Source organism: Lutra lutra, chromosome 4 (assembly GCF_902655055.1).
Source record: "Lutra lutra chromosome 4, mLutLut1.2, whole genome shotgun sequence".
Lineage (NCBI taxonomy): Eukaryota > Metazoa > Chordata > Mammalia > Carnivora > Mustelidae > Lutra > Lutra lutra.
This window is the reverse complement of record NC_062281.1, coordinates 182,546,654-182,570,996: the sequence shown is the minus strand read 5'-3', so window position 1 is coordinate 182,570,996 and position 24,343 is coordinate 182,546,654. Positions and strand designations below refer to the sequence as shown.

At 37.1% G+C, this 24,343-nt stretch overlaps 1 protein-coding gene across 19 annotated transcripts in view; it reads right to left on the bottom strand.

Annotated features, from left to right (window-relative positions):
* EIF4G3 (eukaryotic translation initiation factor 4 gamma 3) overlaps positions 1–24,343 on the bottom strand; it is a 343,477-nt gene that overhangs the window by 242,823 nt on the left and 76,311 nt on the right. For all 19 annotated transcript variants that reach the window (XM_047728162.1, XM_047728168.1, XM_047728169.1 and 16 more), the window contains exon 2: positions 8,286–8,361. In XM_047728162.1, the coding sequence (XP_047584118.1) occupies positions 8,286–8,361 (76 nt within the window). The remainder of the gene's footprint in view (positions 1–8,285; positions 8,362–24,343) is intronic.

The window sequence follows — 24,343 nt, the reverse complement described above, 5'->3', positions numbered from 1 at the left end:
GGGAACAGCTCGGGGTGTCTGGGTGGCTCAGTAGCTTAGGTGACAGACTTGATTTCAGCTCAGGTCATGACCTCAGGATCGTGAGATTGAGGCCCACAATGGGTCCGTGCTCAATGTAGAATCTGCTTGAGATTCTTTCTCCTTCGCCTCCTGCCCCTCCCCCTACTCATGCTCTAAATAAATAAAATACATATACTTTTTAAATGTGAACCCCTGAAAGTCCAGACACAATGAAATGGATACACTCCTATACTATGTGGCAACATAACCTACCATAACTGTATAATATCAAAAATATTAAGCATCTTTAAAGATACACATAAGTATCTATTATGTGTGTTATTTTAACATACTAGGGCTACTTTTGAGAATCTTAGCCTAAGGTAAAAATCCTACTTAAACAGATGAAAATATGCACACGTATGTGTATGTATTTTATTTATACATATGTACATATCATAAAATTATCTGAAACAGAAAATAAAGGGAATCTTCAAGACAAACACTAGTTCTTAAATTTACTCACTGTGGAAATTATGGCTCACCTCATTGACACGATACTTAAACTTATGTTTGTGCTTACAATGTTTGTAAGTGTCATGTAATAACATAGGAAATTATTTACAATAAATGTTGTATTAAGAAAGCAGGGGTGCCTGGGTGGCTCAGTGAGTTAAGCCTCTGCCTTCAGCTCAGGTCATGATCTCAGGGTGCTGGGATCGAGCCCTGCATCGGGTTCTCTGCTCAGCAGGGAGCCTGCTTCCCTGTCTCTCTCTCTGCCTGCCTCTCTGCCTACTTGTGATCTCTGTCAAATTAATAAATAAAACCTTTTAGAAACAAATAAATAAAAATAAAAAAGCAACCAAATTGTATAATCACATGATTTTATTACGTTTAATGAAAACCAAACTCTATTCTTAGAGGGGAAAAGAATATATAGAACATGTAATTGTGTCAGCCCTATATTTTGAACCTAAAGTTTATCTTTTCTAAAGATATTATAATAATAGTAATAATAATAATAATAAAGTTTACTTTTTCTCCCAGGAAGAAGCTACTGATAAACACAATATGGAAAGATCTCAAAATAATTAACCTGAGTGACTAAAGTCAAAAAACAACCAGCACCTACTGTATTATTCCTTTTCCTATTATAGCTTTTAAAAAATATCTAGAAAATGAATCCATAATAACAAAAAGCAGACCAATGGTGGGGGATGGTGGAAAGGAAAGATTAGAAAGACAAATGAAGAACTTAAGAATGATGCATGTTGGGGCGCCTGGGTGGCTCAGTGGGTTAAAGCCTCTGCCTTCAGCTCAGGTCATGATCTCAGGGTCCTGGGATCGAGCACCGCATTGGGCTCTCAGCTCAGCAGGGAGCCTGCTTCCTCCTCTCTCTCTGCCTGCTTCTCTGCCTACTTGTGATCTCTATCAAATAAATAAATAAAATCTTTAAAAAAAAAAAAAAGAATGATGCATGTTAATTTTGATTGTGGCAAAGATTTTCATGGGTATATATGTATATGTTAAAACTTCCCAAATTAGGGCGCCTGGGTGGCTCAGTGGGTTAAGCCGCTGCCTTCGGCTCAGGTCATGATCTCAGGGTCCTGGGATCGAGTCCCACATCGGGCTCTCTGCTCAGCAGGGAGCCTGCTTCCCTCTCTCTCTCTGCCTGCCTCTCTACTTGTGATCTCTGTCTGTCAAATAAATAAATAAAATCTTTAAAAAAAAAAAAAACTTCCCAAATTATACACTTTAAATAGTACACTTTAGATATATTTAAATCACTGGCACTATATATACTGTCTGTCAAATATACCCCAATAAAGCTGTTTTTAAAAATAAAGTCTACAAAAACAAATCATCAGTTCAACTGGCATATTTACCACTGGGGGAAAAAATGGATTGTCATTCTGGACTGCATTATAGGGCAATTAAGTGGATTTACATCTTGCTAGATACAGCTGTCTAAGGAGTACTGATCCACCCATGCTAAATTTTGTCCCTGTGCAGATATCTCCACTGATATGTTGGCCTACTCAGCATTTATCAATGACTACAAAAAAAAATAAAAGCATTATTTTCTAATTAGATATCACAGAACTACAGTATGACAGAATCAAGACTTTAAAAGTATAACCTGGCTAAAAAGGATAAATGTTACAGCACTAAGGAGTAATTTACTCAGATTAATTTATTTACAGGAATTTTGCAGAAACTGTTAATAACCCAACTCTCCCAATACACCAGAATATGTGTGATTGCTGCTTCTTGTAGTAAAGTCATTAGTCCAGATAATTTTGTATTAAGTTTATTTCTGCAATTTCATTAAAAATACTGGCTTAGGGACACCTAGATGGCTCAGGAAGTTAAGCAACCAACTCTTGATCTCAGCTCAGGTCTTGACCTGGGGTGGTGAGTTCAAGCCCCATGCTGGAATCTATGCTGGCACGGAGCCCACTTATAAAAATAAATACTGGCTTAATGGTCACAAAATCCAATTTCTCTAAATAAAATATTAAGCCAAAAATATACAACATGGTAAAATCTCATAGTTTGTTCTTAAGAAGCATGCCAATTAGGAGAGTTATTAATAAATATACTTCAAATCAGGTCATTCCTCTTCAGCTTTGCCATTTCCTCTCTACCATATAATATATATTTCTCTTACTAAAACTTAAAAACTACTAGCTTCATTCATTTTTTGTTCATATAATCAATCACTCTCATATAATTATGGCTAATAAGGAATAATGACAAAAGTATCTCTCCCATCCCTGAATAAGGAATATGACAAAAGTATCTCTCCCATTCCTGAAAAGTGTTCTAAAGAGAAACTTCTAGAAATCAGGCTAAAATAAATAAATAAATGACAATCAGCCTAAAACATTAACTTGACAGCATTATAAAAACTGAGTCTTGCAACTATCATATGATCTCCCTGATATGAGGGAGAGGAGATGCAACATGGGGGGTTAAGGGGGTAGGAGAAGAGTAAATGAAACAAGATGGGATTGGGAGGGAGACAAACCATAAGTGACTCTTAATCTCACAAAACAAACTGAGGGTTGATGCGGGGAGGGGGGTTGGGAGAGCGGGGGTGGGATTATGGACATTGGGGAGGGCATGTGCTATGGTGAGTGCTGTGAAGTGTGTAAACCTGGCGATTCACAGACCTGTACCCCTGGGGATAAAAATATATGTTTATAAAAAATAAATATTAAAAAAAAAACTGAGTCTTGGGTCACCTGGATTATGTAGCTGATTAAACATCCAACTCCTGGTTTTGGCTCAGTTCATGATCTCAGGGTCCTGGGATTGAGCCCCACGTCAGGCTCCACACTCAGCATGGATTCTCTCTCCCTCTCCCATCCCCCCTCACCCACCTCTCTCTCCAAAATAAATAAATCTTTTTAAAAAAAAAAAAAAGTCTTCCTTTTGATGCTTCTTTGATTATCAGCAGAAAACCTATCTAAAATGCTGACACGAGGGCATAAAGCCTATATAATAGACAAAAGAAATAAAACCTTTGATTGTATAATTTTTTTAAGACTGGCCAGGATTCATTTTTGCCTTTCAAGGAATTCAACCAACTCAATTAAAGGAACATATGGGCACCATATGGTGAGACAGGAGGAGGTGAACTGAGGGTTAGCCTGTATTTTATGACAGAAATCATGCTAATGGACCTAGACACTAGAAAAATAGTAACAAGTAACGTATCTTGGGGCTGAGAAGAAGGGGGATTAAAAATGTCAAAACACCTGGTCACAAACTCTCTTACTCATTCAGTTAAAGTGCACAAGACTGTAAAAGTAAGGCAGAGACTTAAATTGCTAAGAATGGAAACAAGTGATCAAGAAAGTAAAGACTGCCATATTTTAAGATAAGTTTTTATTGCCTAAAATAAAATCTCTTGTCCCTCCAGAATAGGCATCACTTGGTGCACCCACTTTTTTCATTGACTAAAGGACATTAATATGGCAGCGGCTTCAAATAGTAAATGTCAAATTTGATCTAACTCAAAAATAAATTCAAAACCTTTGTTTCAAAACATGACATGTAAACTCTGTAGCAGGCATTGTGCTATCATGCACATGATTTGGACAACCTCCTCTCCAAATCACTAAGTTTACAAAGTCACATGTCTTCATTTATGAGGAATTTCAAAAACATTTCTACATTTTTAACTCAGTAGTTTCATTTTCTAGGAAGTTATTCCATAAAAATAATCCACAATTCAGAAAAGGCTTTAAATTTAAGTAAGTTATTTCTAATAGGTAATATTAGAAACAACTTAATGTTTAACTTCTCCCCTAAATAATGTTTACATCTACTGATTTTTCTCAACAAAAACCCTGGTCCTCACCCAGTGTTCATCTGCATGAAAAGTACCATGTTCATCCAGTTACTCAAGCTAAATCCCTAGCAACACCATTTATTCTTCTTTCATATCTCACATCCAAGCTACCGTGATATCCTTTTCAGTCTACTTTCAAAATACGTACCAAATTGCACTACTCATCTTTTTCTGTACTGCCTTAGAGGAAGTACATCATCATCTTCTGCCTATTTTACTACAATCACCTTTTTTTTTTTTAGATTTTCTTAAAGATTTTATTTATTTATTTATTTGACAGAGAGAGAGAGAGAGAGAGAGAGAGAGAGAGAACAAGTAGGCAGAGAGGCAGGCAGGCAGAGAGGGAGAAGCAGGCTCCTGGCAGAGCAGAGAGCCTGATTCGTGGCTTGATTCCAGGACCCTGAGATCATGACCTGAGCCAAAGGCAGAGGCCACCCAGGCACCCTTAGATTTTTTTAAATTAACATATAACCTTAATATTACTTGTTTCAGGGGTACTGGTCTGTGATTCAGCAGTCTCACACAATTCACAGCACTCACCATAGCACATATTCTCCCCAATGTCCATCACCCAGCATCCCCATCCCTCCCACCTGGCACCACTCCAGCAACCTTCAGTTTGTTTCCTGAGATTAAGAGTTCTTTTATGTTTTGTCTCCCTCTCTGGTTTTGTCTTGTTTCACTTTTCCCTCCATTTCCTTATGAACCTCGGTCTTATTTCTCAAATTCCTCATATCAGTGAGATCATATGATAAATGTCTTTCTCTGATTGACTTATTTCGCTTAGCATAATACCCTCTAGTTCCATCCAAGTCGTTGCAAATGGCAAGATTTCAGGGTTTTTTCTGATGGCTGATTAATAGACCATTGTATATACATACCACATTTTCTTCAAACATTCATCTGTTGATGGACATCTAGGCTCTTTCCACAGTTTGGCTATTGTGGACATTGTTGCTATAAACACTGGGGTACAGGTGCCCCTTCGGATCACTACATTTGTATCTTTGGGGTAAAAACCCAGTAGTGCAATTGCTAGGTCGTAGGGTAGCTCTATTTTCAACTTTTTTTTTTTTTTAAAGATTTTATTTATTTATTTGACAGAGAGAGAGATTACAAGTAAGCAGAGAGGCAGGCAGAGAGAGAGGAGGAAGCAGGCTCCCTGCCGAGCAGAGAGCCCGATGCGGGGCTCGATCCCAGAACCCTGAGATCATGACCTGAGCCGAAGGCAGAGGCTTTAACCCACTGAGCCACCCAGGCGCCCCTATTTTCAACTTTTTGAGGAACCTCCAGGCTGTTTTCCAGAGTGGCTGCACCAGCTTGCATTCTGACTCTAACAACCTCTTAACTCATCTTGCTTCCACTTCACCACCCCAGCACCTGCCCTTATCAGTCTACTCTCTGTAGAATAGCTACAGTGTCCTTTAAACAGAAATTCAGACCTACTGCTTTTAAGTTTCTAAAAGCTTTCCATCACATTTAGATTAAAATCCAAATTCTTACCATAGTAAATAATGCCCTACATAATCTGATGCTCCAGATACTTCTCTGAATTCTACCCCTACCCCTCTCTCCACTCCAACCACACTAGTTTCCTTGCAGTTCTAAGACCACATTAAGCACATTGCTATCCCTAAGCCTTTGCACTACTATTTCTTTTACCAGAAATACGTTTTTCCTACAAATCTGCAAGGCCACTCCCTACTTCTTAGCTTTCTACTTAAATGCCTTTAGATAGAATGTCCAGGATTGTCCAGTCATTCTCCATCCCTTTATACTACTCCATTTTCAAGACACTTATTCCTACCCATCACTATATTGCACATATATTTGTTTACTTTCCTTCTATCCCACAGAACAGTATAAACTCCATGAGTACAGTAGGTTTGGTTTGCTCACATCCACAATGCCAAACAGTGTCTGACACACATTAAAAGCTCAAGAAATATCTGTCAAATGTCCAGTGAATATTAAATTCTTATGACAAAATAGATAACCATTATTTACGACATGCTTCAAATAGCATAGGAAAAGCTAACATTATAACATGAACTGACCAAATAGAATAAAATATCTTATATAGCGCCTACAACACAGAAAAAAAGACAAAGGAAACTATACCAAAAAATGGCTATAATAGTTGCTTCTAGAAATCACTCAAGATTACTAGAAATTTTCATTTTCTTCTTTTACTTATCTTAATCTTGAAAACAGAAATTGAATGACAGAGAGTGCACTTCTAATTAGAAAAAAAAATGTATTTTATGAGTTATATCAGACTCAGGGCGACTGGGTGGCTCAGTGGGTTAAAGCCTCTGCCTTCGGCTCAGGTCGTGATCCCAGGGTCCTGGGATCGAGCCCCGCATCGGGCTCTCTGCTCAGCAGGGAGCCTGCTTCCCTTCCTCTCTCTCTGCCTGCCTCTCTGCCTATCTGTGATCTCTGTCAAATAAATAAATAAAATCTTAGAAAAAAAAAAAAAAAGAGTTATACCAGACAAATTTAAGTGCCCTTAAGGTCAGTACTAACAAAACACAATACAACAAAACAAAACCCTTTGGCCTACAGAAAGTTTATGCCAGAAAAAAACTAAAAACTGTTTTTCAATGTAAATTGAAGGTTCTCAATTACTAGGATGATCAGGCAATTTGTCACCTAAATGGAGTACATCTGAAGAGTTGGGGGTTCAAATAATTTACAAGTGTTAACTGAACTATATAACAGGTGTAAACTGAGACTTGTTGCAGGGAAACCATCCTACCTACTCATTCCTACACAATAAGGTTCTAAGTCTTCACAACAATCTTAAAACCTCCAAAACCCATCTACTATCTCATCTCTACTTCCGCTACAGAACACTGCCACACAACGCTGACTACTGACCACTCCATTAAGCATGTGTCTAAATTTTAACTTCCTAGAAGGCCTTGTGTTCCCTACTCTGCCTAGAGAAGTTCTATGCCTTCCAGCTTAGTGCCACTTCCTCAATGAAGTGGCCTCTTCCTTTCCCATCTCTAACTAAAAGTTCTTAACTAACTCCTTTGCATCTCTAACTAAAGCTTCTTAACCTTAGGCTGATCAATGGTCTAACGAATATTTGCAAAATTCTGAAATTATATGTAAACACTGGGTATATGGACTCTTTTGAGAATAAAGCATTGTGGCTACGTTCAGATTCTAAAGGTAATTCGTAACCCAAAACGATAAGAATCATTGTTTTATCATACCATGTTAGATTACAATGACTTATTTACTCATCTTTCTCACCATTCTGAGTTTCTTTGAAGCACCCTATTTGGAAGATGAGGAAGTACTGGTATGATAAACTCAAACAATAAAAAGATATCTTACTCTTCCATTCTCCTTAAATTTCCTTAGGCTCACTGTGAAACACCTGAAATCTGCTTTTAATTTTATGACCTTCATCCTCTACCTTTTAAATTTCCCTTCATTTATGAATTTGAATTAATCATTTAACATAAAAAATTAAATTTCCCAGATTAAAACCAATGTTCTCATTTCCAAACTTCTTTTGCATTTTTTTGTAATCAGAGAAGGGGAAAAAATGAAAAACCCTTAAATATTAAAATTTTTTTTAATTTTAGTATCAAAAAAGAAAATTAAAACTCAATGCCTTCAAGAATCACAAGACAAGGCCAGAAGTTGATTTACAGAAAGATGAAAAAGGAAAAGACAACAAGTATACTAGCCAATGTGTCTTAAGACAATATCTGTTTCACTATTAAATTATGATGAAGGGGAAAAAAGCCTATTCACCCTTCTTATATTAAATACACCTAATTCAATTTCTGATTTTAATGAACCTTTGTCAAAAACCTTTCCCATGTCAATCAAACAAACATTGCTGTGATATCAAAGGCTCATGTGGCAGAAGTTAGGTGCCGCAACAGAGACCTCAGGTACTCACCGTGCTGTACACCGCCGAGACAGCAGGAGTGAAGATTCGGTCCTCGAGGGGCTGTTGCACAGGTCCTCTAGGGATTCTAGAAGAGCGAGTTAAGGATAAGAGAACTCAAAAATGCCTTGCTTTAGCATTAACAGAAAATTACCGTCACAAGGTTCTGTCAATGACCCAACTTTCGTCACTCAATTAGTAAGGTTACTCATTTACTGCACTACAAAACTGGAAAACAAATATTTCAAATTTCTTAATGTAATCAGATCAATCTCTCCAAAAGTGATTCCCATGATAAACATTCCATGGCAACTCAAAACAAATAAAATTGCACAAGCCTCCACACTTTAGGTCCAGGATGAGACTGTACCACCTTTACTTTCTAGAGAAAAAGACTTAAAGTATAAGCAGGATATTCAGGAAGATACGTGGAAATTACTGACAAAGACACAGTCTGTTCTGCTAACTATGGCGAATATAATTGTCTCCTTGTTTTCCTACTTAGCTGCTACTTTCCCCATATCCCCATTAAAAAGAAAAAGAAAAGCTCTCCAGCATAATATTTAAAATATTTCGGCACGTTGCCAGGATATTCCGTTAAAAGACAAAAGACTATCATTTTATTAAGCTTCAAAACCAAATGATGTGAGCTCCATCTACCTGGTAAAGTGATATTTTACCTCTTTAAGAATGACAACCAGGAAAAAAAAAAAAAACCACACACAGACAACCAAAAGATTAATAGCAATTCTCTCCAGACAGTAGGGTTACATAACTGTACTGTATGTTTCTATAATAATTCAAGCCTATTTTTTAAAATGACTATGAATATAATAAACCCAAAATGAAACAGAATGCTTCCTTAAACCTAACAAATACTTCATATTTGTTGTATCATAATTCTTTCTAATGCAATGAAACACTGTGGAAGACAAAATGACAGCTGCAAATAATAACTCTACATGAATCACCACAAATTGATGAAATCTGAATCCTTAGAAGATAAATCCTTTATATGTAAGTAGCAACAGTTTACTGAGGTGGGAGAGGGAAAATAAAGCAAAAACCCTCAAAGCTGGGGCCCCTGGGTGGCTCAGTGGCTTAAAGCCTCTTCCTTCGGCTCAGGTCATGATTCCAGGGTCCCGGGATGGAGCCCCGAATCGGGCTCTCTGCTCAGCAGGGAGCCTGCTTCCTCCTCTCTCTCTGCCTGCCTCTCTGCCTGCTTGTGATCTGTCTGTCAAATAAATAAATAAAATCTTTTTTAAAAAAAATTAGTAACACTCTAAGAGTCTCTAGACAATTCTTAAAACTAGCAACCTGAGACGACAGTTCAAGTTGTCATAAATGCCCAGACACAAAGAACTGATTTAAAATGCTATAAAATTTCAGTAAACAGTTTATTTGGAAAATTAAAAAAATAATAATAAAATGCTTCAAAAAATAACAAAGCTAAAGCATTTCATAAAGGAACTACTTCATTCAAACTATATATAAGTTTGCAACGTAGAAAACATAAGGCTAACAAGTTCCAGGACAAAAGCTCCTCATTATGAGTGTGTCAATTCTCTCAAAATGAAGATTACCCTTGGCTAAAATAAAACTTTCTCTGAATTACAGTATTGCATTGTGGTTACATGAATGGTGGAAAATATAAGACTATTTTTTCTTCGGCAAAGCCAACAGCTATTGCTTTTTCTAGCTAAGGCTAATTCTCACACTATAAGAATAAGTTCTCAAATGAGAGTTCTCAGTACTATGCCCCAAAGGTTGAGCCACACCATTTAAGATTACAAAGGAAGGCTAAGGTTCCTGATTTCTATTTGCTATTTTATTGGCTAAAATATAATTACAAGATTTGTAAAGAGGTAATAATTTTTATGGTCAATAGTCCCAGTAACAAATATTCTTTCTCCTGGGCCACAAATACAGAATGAGGATTTTGTTTTTATTTTATTATCTGTAAACCACAAACAGAACACTGTGGATTGATAAACTGTTCCTTAAAAAGTAGTTCTGAGTAAAAATCACTTATTTTAAAACAAAAACACAGTTCTGTAAAAAATAAAAGTGAAAACAGAGGTCAAGAGATCTGAATCTAAAGTAGCCTGCAAGCCTAACCAACTAGGTTGTCTTCACTGAACCATTTTACAGTATCTCCTGTAAACTAAGGTTCAGCAAGAAGTAACTTGCCCAAGTTAACAAGGCTAAATGGTCAGGCCAGGTCTCCCTGAATTGTAAAGATCACACTCTTTTAATTAATTTAATTCATTAATTAATAAAATAGAGATCACTCTCTTCCTATTATATCAGTGTGTCCACAGACAGAACACTTCATTGCATAGTAAAAAACAGTATCACAACCTGGTCAAAATATGGTTGCCCTATCCACATGACAGAACTAAATGAGCAGTTCATCTCATGGAAGCATCAATGAAGTTTCACCCCCAAAATTCCAGAAACTTACAAATTCTTGGCTCAAACTGAATCATCTGCCCACAGCAAACAAATACCTAGTACTACAGACTGGGCAGGTAATGCATCAGACCAAGTGAACTTATTTTACAGAGCAATTTTCTCCTTTAATTCTTAGTGGTCATGACTGCCTATCTTCATAAATCCTCTCTTCATAAATATGCTAAACTCACTGAACTATACACTTCAAAAGTATGAATGTTATGATATGTGAATAATATCTCAATAAAAAAATCAACTTTAGGGGCGCCTGGGTGGCTCAGTGTGTTAAGCTGCTGCCTTCCGCTCAGGTCATGATCTCAGGGTCCTGGGATCGAGTCCCGCATCAGGCTCTCTGCTCAGCAGGGAGCCTGCTTCCCTCCCTCTTTCTGCCTGCCCCTCTGTCTACTTGTGATCTCTCTCTGTCAAATAAATAAATAAAATCTTTAAAAAAAAATCAACTTTAGTAATTTACAAATAAATCGTTTAGTCCCATTTCCACTAAAAACAGCCTCTACAAATTAGTATGAAATAGGCACTTCTAGGCATTTTCTCCATAAATAAGTGAATTCAAAGAAATGACAGGCATATAAAGCTCTTTCACTATAAAATATCACAACCTAATTCCGCCTGCATTTTTTTTAAAGATCTATTTATTTGACAGAGAGAGAGAGAGTGCATGAGCAGGTGGACGGGCAGAAGGAGCTGCTGAGCAGGGAGCCCAAAGTGGGTCTCGATCCCAGGACTCCAGGATCATGACCTGAGCTGAAGGCAGTCGCTCAACCAACTGAGCCACCCAGGTGTCCCTAATTCTGCCTGCATTAAGCTTATTACCAGCTTTCACCAACCTCTGTATCCTCAGCATAAATCACTGGATGTTCACTTTTTTATGTTTGGGCTGAAGGTAGCAAGCAAATGGCTTCTCATAGTACCACTTAAAATTCTAATTCAATCAATGAGCAGTGTAATATTCATGTGCAATGCTCTAGAGCATGTTGTTGTTATTTTTTAAATCTCATAACTGAAATACAGGATGTATACACTCTTGACACCTCTGTGGTTCAAATTGCTATAAATTATATCATTAGGAAATATAAGCAAAATCATTTTAAGAACTAGCCAGATAGTATGTAATAAGTGAATTTAAGACTCTAAGTAGAAATACAAATGCAAAATATTTTTAATTCCCCACTTTCATTTTCTATAAAAAATTAACAGATTTCAGAAATGAATAAAATTAGAAGATTAGAGAGTATTAAAGCACAACAGACTCTAAATTGATTATTAAAGTACTTACTACATACTCTCCACCTTAAATGTCAATTAGGCAGATAAAAAATTTTCAAAGACCAAATTTCATCAAAGAAGTTCAAAGACCTATGAGATTACATAATGACCTGCATGTCTCCTACTGATGTCAGGAAAAAAAGAAGGAACCAATAACTTTTTAAGCACACATGTGTACTGAAATTTCATGAATGATGACCTCTCATTAGGATGAAGCTTCTTTTTTGTTGTTGTTGTTGTTGTTGTTGTTGTTGTATTCCCAGTTACCTGAGATGGTTGAAGAAGGATGAAGCTTCTTGATCAATGGCAATCATATCTGACCCTGAGTTTGACCTATAATCAGTATTTCCTCAAAAGGCAGATTTTGAGAAATTAGAAAACAAGTAATCAAAGTCAACAGAAATCTTCCACCAGTACGCTGAAACACTAATGTTCCATTTACAGCTCCGGGCTGAATGTTCCTAAAGTTTGCCTGGTCCACTGTAAGAAAAGCTACTATCCTGGATCAATGCTCAGCGTAAGTAATATTCTTAAAAAGTGACAGCCTCAAGTTATTATTGCCTCACTGAAAAGGAAAGCAACAGTACAAATCCCATTGCACAAATTACTATAGAGAAGACACAGGCAACTGATTTCAGGAGATGAAATCAAGTGATAAAGATCTTTTTCTGCATCATTTCTTATTTAAGCCTTATGGCGATATGGTAATGAGTCAATTTACACCTTCTCTTTTTTTGGATTTTACTTTTTAAAATAATCTCTACACCCAACATGGGCTCGAACCTACAACCCCAAAATCAAGAGTAACATGTTCTGCCAACTGAGCCAGCCAGGAGTCCCTCTCCTTCTTTTAATAAAGGAAATCGAAAAAGGCATGATAATGAGAAAGGAAGAGAACTTGTATAAAATATAAGGATAAGGGCAGAATTTTTACACTATGCACTGCTTCACAAAGATATCATACATGGGGGTGCCTGGGTGGCTCAGTCGTTAAGCGTCTACCTGTCTTTGGCTCCAGTCACGATCCCAGGGTCCTGGGATCAAGTTCCACATCAGGGTCCTTGCTCAGCAGGAAGCCTGCTTCCCCCTTTGCCTGCTGCTGCCCCTACTTATGCTCACTCTATCTCTCTCCCTCTGACAAATAAATAAAATCTTTTTTAAAAAATAAAAATTTTTAAAAATTTAAAAATAAGAATGAAAAGATTAATGCATGTCATTATGAAGGATGAAATAGACAGGAATGAATTAATTTGAAGTTGTCAAGTATAGATCAAGTATGTAAAATGTCTCACAAAGTACAACATCCTGAATGATCCTATCCAGCAACTATAGAAATCTCATGGGTCACAACGTTAGTAACTCTGAGTAGACAAAAGCAAAACAGAAACTGCATTCCCAAACCTAAACACTATGACATAACTATTCCTGCTTTAACTCTGAAGTCTATAAGAAAATATATTTTTAAAAAAAGATACCATTGTTCTAAGAAAACCAAAACTTTCTTCATTGTTCTGTATCTTTTCCCAATAAAACTGCAAGAGAAATAAAACTAGCCAATTTTATTCTTATCTCAATTCGATTTAATGTTGGACTGTTAAGTTAGGTCCAAAATCCTTTACTGGAATTCAGATTTTTTCCACTGGTAGAAGGCTAACACAGTTGTTATATCATGTAACACCTCCAGCAGGGTCTTCGGCAGCATCCCTTAATCAAACACATTAATATCTCTTCTGCAAAATATGTAAGTATTCAGACTTCAGGCTTTCTGTCCAGAGTTTTTGCTAATTTACCAGAAAAAAAATGAGTTTTCTGAACCCTTTTTATTGGAAACTACAAAACTACAAAAAGCCTATACCTTCCTTCCCAACCTTGCTCTAAAAGTCTCTAGAAATCACCACATAAATGTTAACTAGGAACCATTATACTGCGTTTTTTTATAAATCTGGAAACAATGGTTTCAACGTGCTCAGCCAGAAAAGCCCCTGTTCTGGCTCTGGTTTTCTACCAACTCAGAACTCTGGATTTCTACTAACTCAGAAATTGATTTCCTGACAGTAACATTTAAGTATACCCAGAAACATACGCTGCTTAGATGGGTTAAAAAAATACAAAAACAAAAACAACATTGCCGAAAAGATGGCTGCTTACCACGGTGTTAATACTTCTACTCAAGACAAAAATATAAACGTTCTAATTGATAAAGTGATAGACACATGAAAGAAAAGAAAAATATACTCACAAATTCCAAACCTAGCTTTTAGTTCTCAAGTTTTTAATTCTAAGACAAATACTTAAGTGTTATACTAACACCCACTTCAGATTAAAACATCGTCAATCCATGTAGCAAAGCAAAAGCAGAAGGCAACAAAGTACCCCTCTTCCATTAAAAATGCCCATCTCGGGGCACCTGGGTGGCTCAGTGGGTTAAAGCCTCTGCCTTGGGCTCAGGTCGTGATCCCAGGGTCCTGGGATGAGCCCCGCATCGGGCTCTCTGCTCAGCGGGGAGCATGTTTCCCCTTCTCTCTCTCTCTGCCTGCCTCTCTGCCTACTTGTGATCTGTCTGTCAAATAAATAAATAAAATCTGGGAAAAAAAAAAAAAAAAGCCCATCTCAAAGAAACATTAAGAAGGATAAAATGCAATTAGCAATTCCATTTGTTTCCTATATCTGAATCATTCAAAAAGCCTTAGATAATAACCAAATAAAATATACTGGTATACTAGATTTCTCTTGATACAGATCCAGATAATAACAAGTATGGAACACACATTTGACAGATTTTAAAAGCTATCCTCCAAAAAAAGAACTGAATGAGCTAGCCATTCACATATGACAAAAGTCAACCTTTACTGGACATTCTACTGCTGGCTTCAGGTTTTTAATAAAACTCTAAACTTTGGAAAATTTTCAAGGACTTGACATTTACCTGAACTGGTAGACCATTTTTAAAATGTAATATGAAGATGAGATCATAATTGCAATGTTCTGATATTCCAGTAGTAGAACTTAGGCTTAAAAAGAACCATGACAAGTTAAGAAAGATGAAAAAAGACCTGGAGATGGACAGTGGTTATGGGTGCATAGCAACATGACTGTACTTAAGGTCACACTACTCTACATTTTAAAAGGTTAAAATAGGGCCGGGGAGGTGCCTGGTCGTCAGTAGAACATATGACTCTTAGTCTTGAGGTCAAGAGCTTGAGCCCCATGTTGGGTGTCCAGGTTACTAAATAAAAAAAAACTTAAAAAATTTTAAGAGGGTTAAAATGGTAAATGTTAGGTTATATATGTTAACACAATTTTTAAAATAAATTTTAAAAATAAGAAATTAAAACACCACTATCAAAGAGCTAAAGGAGATTTTCTTGATTCTTTAAGATCTGGCATTACCATTCTGTACAAAATGTATGGGGATTCTATCAATGATTCTACTTCTTTCTGATTTTCTACCTTCTTTCTGGGGTCAAAGAAATAATCTTTCTTTTCATAGACATGGTGCAGTACACTAGGATGATGCAGACAATGGTGATCGTGTACACCTGTACGCAATGCAATCATTTTCAGTCTGTATTCCTAGGAAAGAATGTACACAATCTCCCACATTCTCCCCACATGATAAATCTTCTATCTCTGTGGGTCAAACTGTGGCTCACAAATCCAGATAGAAAGGAAGAAATGATTCATGAATTTGGGATATTGCTATATATTGTTCCCACATAAAAGAATATTATAGATTTGTTTTTAATGATAGGGAAAATGACGTTTCTGACTTTGAATAAACAAAAGGAAGGGAACATAGAAGAAACATCCAAACCTTAAAATACATGAATCCCAAGTCACTGTGACGTCAACAAAAGGACTGACAGACACATCAATGAAACAGACTAGAAAATTCAGAAACAGAGCCATAAAAACCTAGTGAGTTTACTTTTCACAAAGATGTAAAGGCAATTAAATGAATAAACAATATACTTTTCAACAAATGATGCTGAAATAATTAAAAAACCATATGCAAAACAATGAATCTCTTTGTCACATACCTTACCCCTTAAACAAAAATTCAAAACATACCATAGACATACTGCAAAATTTTAAATACTAAAACTTTCTGAAAAACCTACAGAAAGAAATCGATGCGACTGTGGACTAAGCCAAGAGTTCTTAGATGTGATATTAAAAGCATGCTCTTTAAAAGAAGAAAAAAATTGATTAACTGGATATCTCAAAATTAAAATTTTCTACTCTATGGAAGATACTGTTAAGAAAAAATAGAATGGAGAAAATACCTGCAAAATCTTGTATCTGATTAAAGGACTTGTACTTAGATTATATAAAGAACCCTCAAAACTCAATGGTAAGACTACCTTTTTTCAAAATGGGCAAAAGAGCTGAAAAAACGCCACCTCACCAAAACAGATGTGCAGATGACAGAAAAAACATGAAAAGACGCTAAGCATCATTTGTCAATAAGGAGTGTAAACTAAAACAACAGTGAACTACCCCTACACCTATTAGGTCTACAAAATGACAATACCAAGGTCCAAGGATGAGGAATAACTGGAAATCTCACAGTTCGCTGTTGGCACAGTGCGAAATGGCACAGCCGCTTGGGAAAAGAGTTCGGCAGTTCTTAACACAGTTACGCATAAATCTGTATGGATGACCTAGCAATCCCGCTTCTACACACTTCCCAAGAGAAACGAAAATTTATACTCAGCCAAATGCTTAAGCACAAAGGTTTACAGCATCTTTATCTATAATGGCCAAAAAGGGGAAAGAGCACAACTATCTTCAACTGGTAAATAGATAAGATATGGTACACCCATATCATGGAATACCCCAAACCTCTGAAAAGGAATGAATTACTGACAGAACAATGTGAATGATTACCAAATGCTAATTAAGTGAAAGAAACTAGACAAAAAAGGCTTTGAGTCCATTTATACAACATTCTGAGAAAGGCAAAACTACAAGAATGGAATAAAGCTCACTGACTGCCAGAAGCCAGGGCGTGGGGAAAGGTTATCTGCAATGCCAGCGCACTGAAAGACTATAATTGGGTGATGAAACTTTTCTGTATCTTCAGTGAAGCGGGGTTACAAAACTCCACATTGGTCAGAATTCACTGAACTACATACCTACAATAAATGAAAACGGAGTTTCCCCAAAGGTTAAGCAATAGAGTCACCACGTGACTCAGCAATTTCACCCCTGGTTATATATCCCAAAATATGGTTATATATCCACACAAAACTTGTTATGAATGTTCATATTAGCATTATTCCCAACAGCCAAAGGGTAGAATCACCCTAAATGTCCATCAACTAAAGAACATACAAACCAAATGTGGTATACCCATACAATGGAATTTTATCTGCCAAAAAAAGGAAATGGAAGACCTGACACCTGCTACAACATGGATGAACCTTGAAAACATAATGCTAAGCGAAAGAAGCCAGTCACAAGGGACTACATATTGTACAAGTCCTCTTAAATGAACTACCCAAATTAGACAAATCGAGAGACAAAACGTACAAACAATCAATTAGTGGTTGCTTAGGGCTGGGGGGATTGATAAGAACAGGGGAAGGAGGAATGACGGCTATAGGGTACATGCTTCTTTCTGAGGTAATCTGAAAGTTCTAAAACTTTGGTGATGGCTGCAAAGTCTGTAAATATACTAAAAAACCACTGAATTGTACATTTCATTGTTTTGAGGGTTTTTTTTGTATCTGTATGGTTTTATTAATGTCTTCCCTCTATGTTCATCTTTCATAATGGTAGAAAGAGCAAATCACTTCATAGCAAAATCCAACCACATGGAATTCAAAAATGGATACAGACACTCCTATGTGAGCCCAGCATCCTCCTCCTGAACTGTACATTCTAAATGAATGAATTCTGTAGTATGTAAATTATCTCTCAATAAAGCTGTTACTCAAAAAATGAGTATTATTAATATAATTTTAAAATAAAATTTTTAAAATAAAGTAACTGAGCCACCTGGGTGGCTCAGTCAGTTGAGCATTTGCCTTCAGCTCAGATCATGAGATCATCAGATCACTGAGATCAAGCCTCACATAGGGAGCAGGGAGCCAACTTCTCCCTCTCCCTCTGCCTGCCACTCCCCCTGCTTGTATGTACTCTCCCTCTCTGTCAAATAAGATCTATGAAAAAATTAAAATTAAAATTAAATAAAAATAAAATTTTACAATAATATAAGAACTCCCCAGTGGGGCAAGCACTGTATCTGTTTTGTCTACCACTCTATATCCCCAGAACCTAGAATATCACAGAAAGGGGTCTTATACTCAAAATGTTTCATCAGCGTGATCTAGTCCAATGAATTTAAAAGTAAGTCTCATCCTAAGAATCCACAAAGCAAACAAGGAAAAGTGTTATGCAACATAATAGTGAAACAGGTATCCAAAAGGAAAATGGGTAGCTCAATTCCTCAGCAAACTGCATTTCTTTCAATGACAGAAAGCAATACAGGATCTTATTAGTATAAGGATCTCCTGAAACCCTACCTAATGACCTAGCAATATGCAAACTTGTCCAGCAAGCTTTTTGACATGACTCTTAACAAATGTCTCTCTTTGGTAATAAGTGGAAAAGATCCACTTCTATCCATATGCAATAAACCCAAGCCAAAGCACAGGTATACTAAACCAATAGGTCAACACTGCTTGTTGGTGTACCAAAAGGGAGATTTAATTACAGTACCTAGAAATGAGTCAAAAGTATTTATGGACGCTAGAAAAATGGTAACACAGATTAAAGCAGACCACTACAAATAACTTCACAAGATAAAGAATCATGGTGAATTCATCCACAGTAAAAACCATACCACATTAAAGTTGGAAGTGCCTCACTGCTCTATTCAACCTAATATCAAATGCAGGGATTCCACACACCCAGGGTACACTACTCCACAGGAAAACCCTTCAAATATCTGAGAACTGTTAATAAGTCCCCCTTTATTCTTTTCCAAGTAAATACACTCACATCCTTTGACCACTCATCAAGAGGCAGACGTGCCATAATGCTGTGAGAGTAATGTGGATCTGAGACACTTTCCCATTATCAATGACCCATAGGTTACGTAAGGTTTCTTTACTTCATAACTACTTTCTACTTCACATTGTCTACGATAAGCTATTCCCTATACGTTTTCTTCCCATATAAAGTTGCCACAGTCATGTCTGAGGCATTCTGTGCATAATAAGCAATCACTTCAATGCACACAGAACGCTTGACATTTGTGCCTGCTTCATTTCATCAAGCAGATTTGGATTTATTTCATTTTGACATCTAACTCTACACTTTATTTTTTCATCTAAGTTACTCAGTAATGTTAATGTACTATAATAACAGACTAGAAGACAGCCCTCCAGTAGCCCAGTCTGTATGGCCACGTGAACTCCTCCTATTTTCACTTCCTGTCCCCTTCCATACTCCAAATACTGCCAACTACTCCATCCCATACATCTAATGTTCACTATTTAAACAGCAAGGAAGCAACCAAAAAGGAATGTTAATTCCTCTGTGTTCCCTAACTATTGCTCAACTTTTTTAAAATTCTGATTTTAGACTGTGGAAAAGTTATGAAGAATTCCCAAGAGAATACTGAATACAATTCATTTCATCTAAAGAAGGATGAGTGAATGGTGACTACGAATAAACACTAAACAGTAATAAAAAGGTGAAAGAGAAGTAGTAAGATCCATTAACTGGAGGAAGGTAGCAGAGGAAATAAGACTAGTTAGGAGACTATACCAGTGTCTAGGTAAGAGATGATTATGGCTTGAAAGACTGTAGTGGAAATAAAAAGAAAAAGCCAAGTTTAAACAGTAAAATCAACAGGATTTGCTACTGCATTGAGAAGGAAAGGAGGGACTAAGTTGGTTAAGCATCTGACTTAAGCTCTGTTCATAATCTTAGGGTTCTGAGACCCAGCCCAGTGTCAGGCTCCGAGCTCAGCAGTGAATCTGCTTGTCCCTCTGCCACATGCCCCGACTTGTACTTTTTCTCTCAAATAATAAACATATTTACATTCACTGAATTCTCATATTCGATAGCCATATTCAAATCACTCAATTCTCTTCAAAGGGCTCTTACTTGAAAATCCAAATGCTATAATTTAGCATGGATTTAAGAATAACTTTCTTTTAAGATTTTATTTACTTGAGAGAGAGAGCCAGAGAGAGAGCATGAGCGGAGGGGCAGAGAGAGAAGCAGACTACCCACTGAGCAGGGAGCCCAATGTGGGGCTCAATCCCAGGGCCCTGAGATCATGACCTGAACCGAAGGTGGACCCTTAACCAATTGAGCCACCCAGGCGCCCCATAGAATACCTTTTTCAAAATATTATTCACTACCACATCTAGCATATGTGCTTTGGTTCTTCCTTACTGTCTATAGCCAGTCTGTGTTAAAACACTTGACTTTCTCTTTTAACTAGAAAAAGCACAGAATCCAAATACAGGACGAATAAAACACAAATACAAGTACCTTACCTAAGCCTAGCATTTTGGATCAATCCTACAGAATTATAATATTCAAGGCAAGAGTGTTCAGCCTCCTATTAAATCAGGTAATAAAGATATGTTTTTTTTAACTTTGAGTATTCTTTTTTTTTTTTTTTTTTTTTTTAAGTAATCTGTATACCCACAGAAGGGCTCAAACTCATGACCTTGAGATCAAGAGCTGCATGTTCTTCAGACTGAGCCGGCCAGGCGCCCCATAAATGAGGTAATGAAAATTTAATGTTACAGGCAATAAACCAAATGGAACCCCAGAAATATTTTAGGATAAAATTAATTATTTGGATTACTTTTAGACTGTATTGTACATCCCTGGGCACTGACAAACAAGTGACACATTAGGAATGGCAAGTATTTTGGAAGTGGGAAAGAAAAGAATTTGAATCCCAGCTTCCTCATTTACTAGCTAGGTTATCTTGGGAGAAATGATCTGATCTCCTCAAACCTGTTTACTCAACTATACTTTGTGGGAATGCTGTAAAGATTTAACAAAGTAAGGTTTGTAATTTGAACAGCACATAGAGTAGGTATTAATTAATTATTATAAATAGCTCTTCATAAACATTGTGATGTTCCTTTCTCCGGACCACTCAAATGGCAAGGTATTAAACTGTTTCCTAGCAACTTGCTAACCACCCAAGAACTCTCCTACTTCATTCTGCAGAGCTTAGAAAAGCTAGGGCGAAAGATGTAGTAAGGAAAAGAAGGTCTTTCAGAGCTTCTGACAGATACCGTGAGATGAAAAGGGAAGCTAGAAAGAATGCAATCTGTTCCACATCTGACAAAATTCTGAAAGATACTGATGGACTTCTGCAACTTGGATAGTGAGCTTTTAAACAGACATTTGCCTCTTCAAAGATTTTTCTCTCTCCTATGAAACTTGTTGATTCTGAACTAACTATTCTTCCCAAGGTGAGCAGCTAATCAGATTTTTTTTTAAAGATTTTATTTATTTATTTGAGTGAGAGAGCAAGAGAGAGAAAGAATGAGAAGGGAGGAGAGGCAGAGGGAAAGGGACAAGCAGGCTTCGCACTCAGCAGAGAGCCTTACACGGGGCTCAGTCCCAGGACCTGGAGATAATGACCAGAGCTTAAGGCAGACACTTAACCCACTGAGCCACCCAAGCACCCCATGAGTTCTCAGCTCAAAGTTTATATGGAAGAGTGTCAGGTAAAGGAAACCGCTTTCCTAATTTATATGTGAACTAGCGTCATTAGCCAAATTAATTCACCCAACTATCACGTGAAGTGATATTCAGATTACTGAAAATACTTGATCCCATCAGGCCAGCTATCAAGGAGACTCATACAGAAGAAAATCAATACCCTTTTAGGAACAAAACCTATCTCCAAAGACCCCCCACCCACTTAAATTTCACGTCAATCTAATTTTTCTCAAAAAAAAAAAAAAAAAAAAAAAGATCTGATAAATACCAAAGGTGGGGTGACCTGGGTGGCTCAGTCAGTTAGGCATCTGCCTTCAGCTCAGGTCATGATCTCCAGGTCCTGGGATTGAGCCGCACATCCGGCTCCTGGCTCAACAGGAAGTCTGCTCCTCCCTCACCTTCTCCCTCTGCCACTGCCCCTGCTCATGCTCATGCTCTCTCTCTATATTGCTCTGTCTCAAATGAATAAATAAAATCTCTAAAACAAAAATCTATAACCTGGTTATCCATTAACATTTATTACTAGGGCACCTGGGTGGCTTAGTCATTAAGCGTCTGTCTTCAGCTCAGGTCATGATCCCAGGGTCCTGGGATGGAGCCCCACATCGGGCTCCCTGCTCAGTGTGGAGCCTGCTTCTCCCACTCCCCCTACTTGTGTTTCCTCTCTCGGTGACTCTCTCTCTCTGTCAAATAAATAAATTAAATCTTAAAAAAAAAAGTATTCCTAGGGACGCCTGGGTGTTAAGCATCAGACTCTTGATCTCGGAGTCATGAATTCAAGCTCTGTGTTGGGAATGAATGCTGTACATGGAGCATACTTACAAAATTAAAAAATTAAAATTAAAAAAACTTATTCCTGTCATATTTTTTAAGGGCTAGGACCAATTTCTTCTATCGCTTGGTACTTAGAAATATTTAATAAATAATAAATCTGATGATTTGGGAAATTTAAATATTTGTGAAGCTGTATTATATGACTGCATATGTTCAGAATACCTCTGAAAAAACACATAAGGACCTGATAACAGTAGCTGCCTCTGAGAAACACAACTAGGGAATAAGGGAAAAAGGGTTTAATTTTTGCTATATACAGACTTTTGTCCTGTTGAATTTTTTTATCATCTGTAAACATTATTTTATAAACATACAATTTTAAAAGTACTAAGTTAAAAGATGCTTATCACAAGCTTGGTGAACATAAAACTAACAGAAATATTATACTTGTCACTTGTATAAACATCTACAAGGTATCTATGCTGATATCTGGAATATGCTTTGCCCCCAATATATCATTTCATCATCGGAGTTACTGCTCAACTTAATTGGAAGGAGGAAGACATGAGTTCAAGATAGACTATGCAGGATGGGGTCCACAATGGTGGAGGAGACCTTAAATTTTGTCTGGTCCCAGGAATTCAGCTAGATAGCTATCAAATCATTTCTTCTTTTTTTTTTTTAATTTATTTGACACAGAGAGAAATCACAAGTACGCAGAGAGGCAGGCAGAGGGAGAGGAAGGGAAGCAGGCTCCCTGCTAAGCAGAGAGCCCAATGCGGGGCTCAATCCCAGGACCCTGGAATCATGACCTGAGCCGAAGGCAGAGGCTTTAACCCACTGAGCCACCCAGGTGCCCCACTATCAAATCATTCTTAACACCTACAGAGAACTCAGCAGGAGACCTAAGAAAAGAACAGCTTCAACTCTACAAATAGAAAAGTGACCACTTTTTGCAGGAATGACAATACAGAAAAACTCACCTCAAAAAAGAGAACAAGAGGCAGTACTGACTGCCAGGGACCAAATCAGTACGGGTATACTGATGTTGGAAGGTGCTGTACCAGAGTTGAGAATAGCGATTTTAAAGATAGTAGCTGGGCTTGGAAAAAAAGAAGAAGAAGAAGAAGACATGAGAGGATCCCTTTCTGAAGAAATAAAAGAACTAAAATCTAACCAAATAGAAATCAAAAAGGTTATTAATGAGATGCAATTAAAAATGGAGGCTGTAACTGCAAAGATAAATGAGACAGACGAGAGCATTAGTGATACAGAAGACAAAATGATGAAGAATAAAGAGGCTGAGAAAAAGAGAGATAAACAACTACTAGATCACGAGGAGAGAAACACAACCGTGCAGAAAAAGTGACTACACTGGACTTACTGAGACACAATACAGTGGTATCTGATACGACTCCTTTAAGAGAGAATTTTGTCAATAATTCTGACACTGCAGCTTCTGAATTAACCATCACACCACTACCAGTATACTTCTGTGTAAAAAACATCCCAACCACTCTTTCCTATTACTTCTTTTCCAAATGTACAGTACGTCGCTAGTTATACTGTCCTCTGCAAAGATGCGTTTTAATTATCTCACCCAAAAGCCAATTTGTTATATATCAAACTCTACTACATTAAACATTTTTTGTATTTAAAAAAATCCTACTGGCTAAAATGGGTCAATCTATACCACCTCTACTTCAACACAGCAACAGTCCAATTACTTACTAACGTGCAAGCTAACTGTCGGTATACAATTCCAACCTATGAATTCATTCAATTTCCTCTCTATACCATTTTTGCAATTTTTGTAGAAGCAATCTTCACCTTCCCTTTCCCAAGGC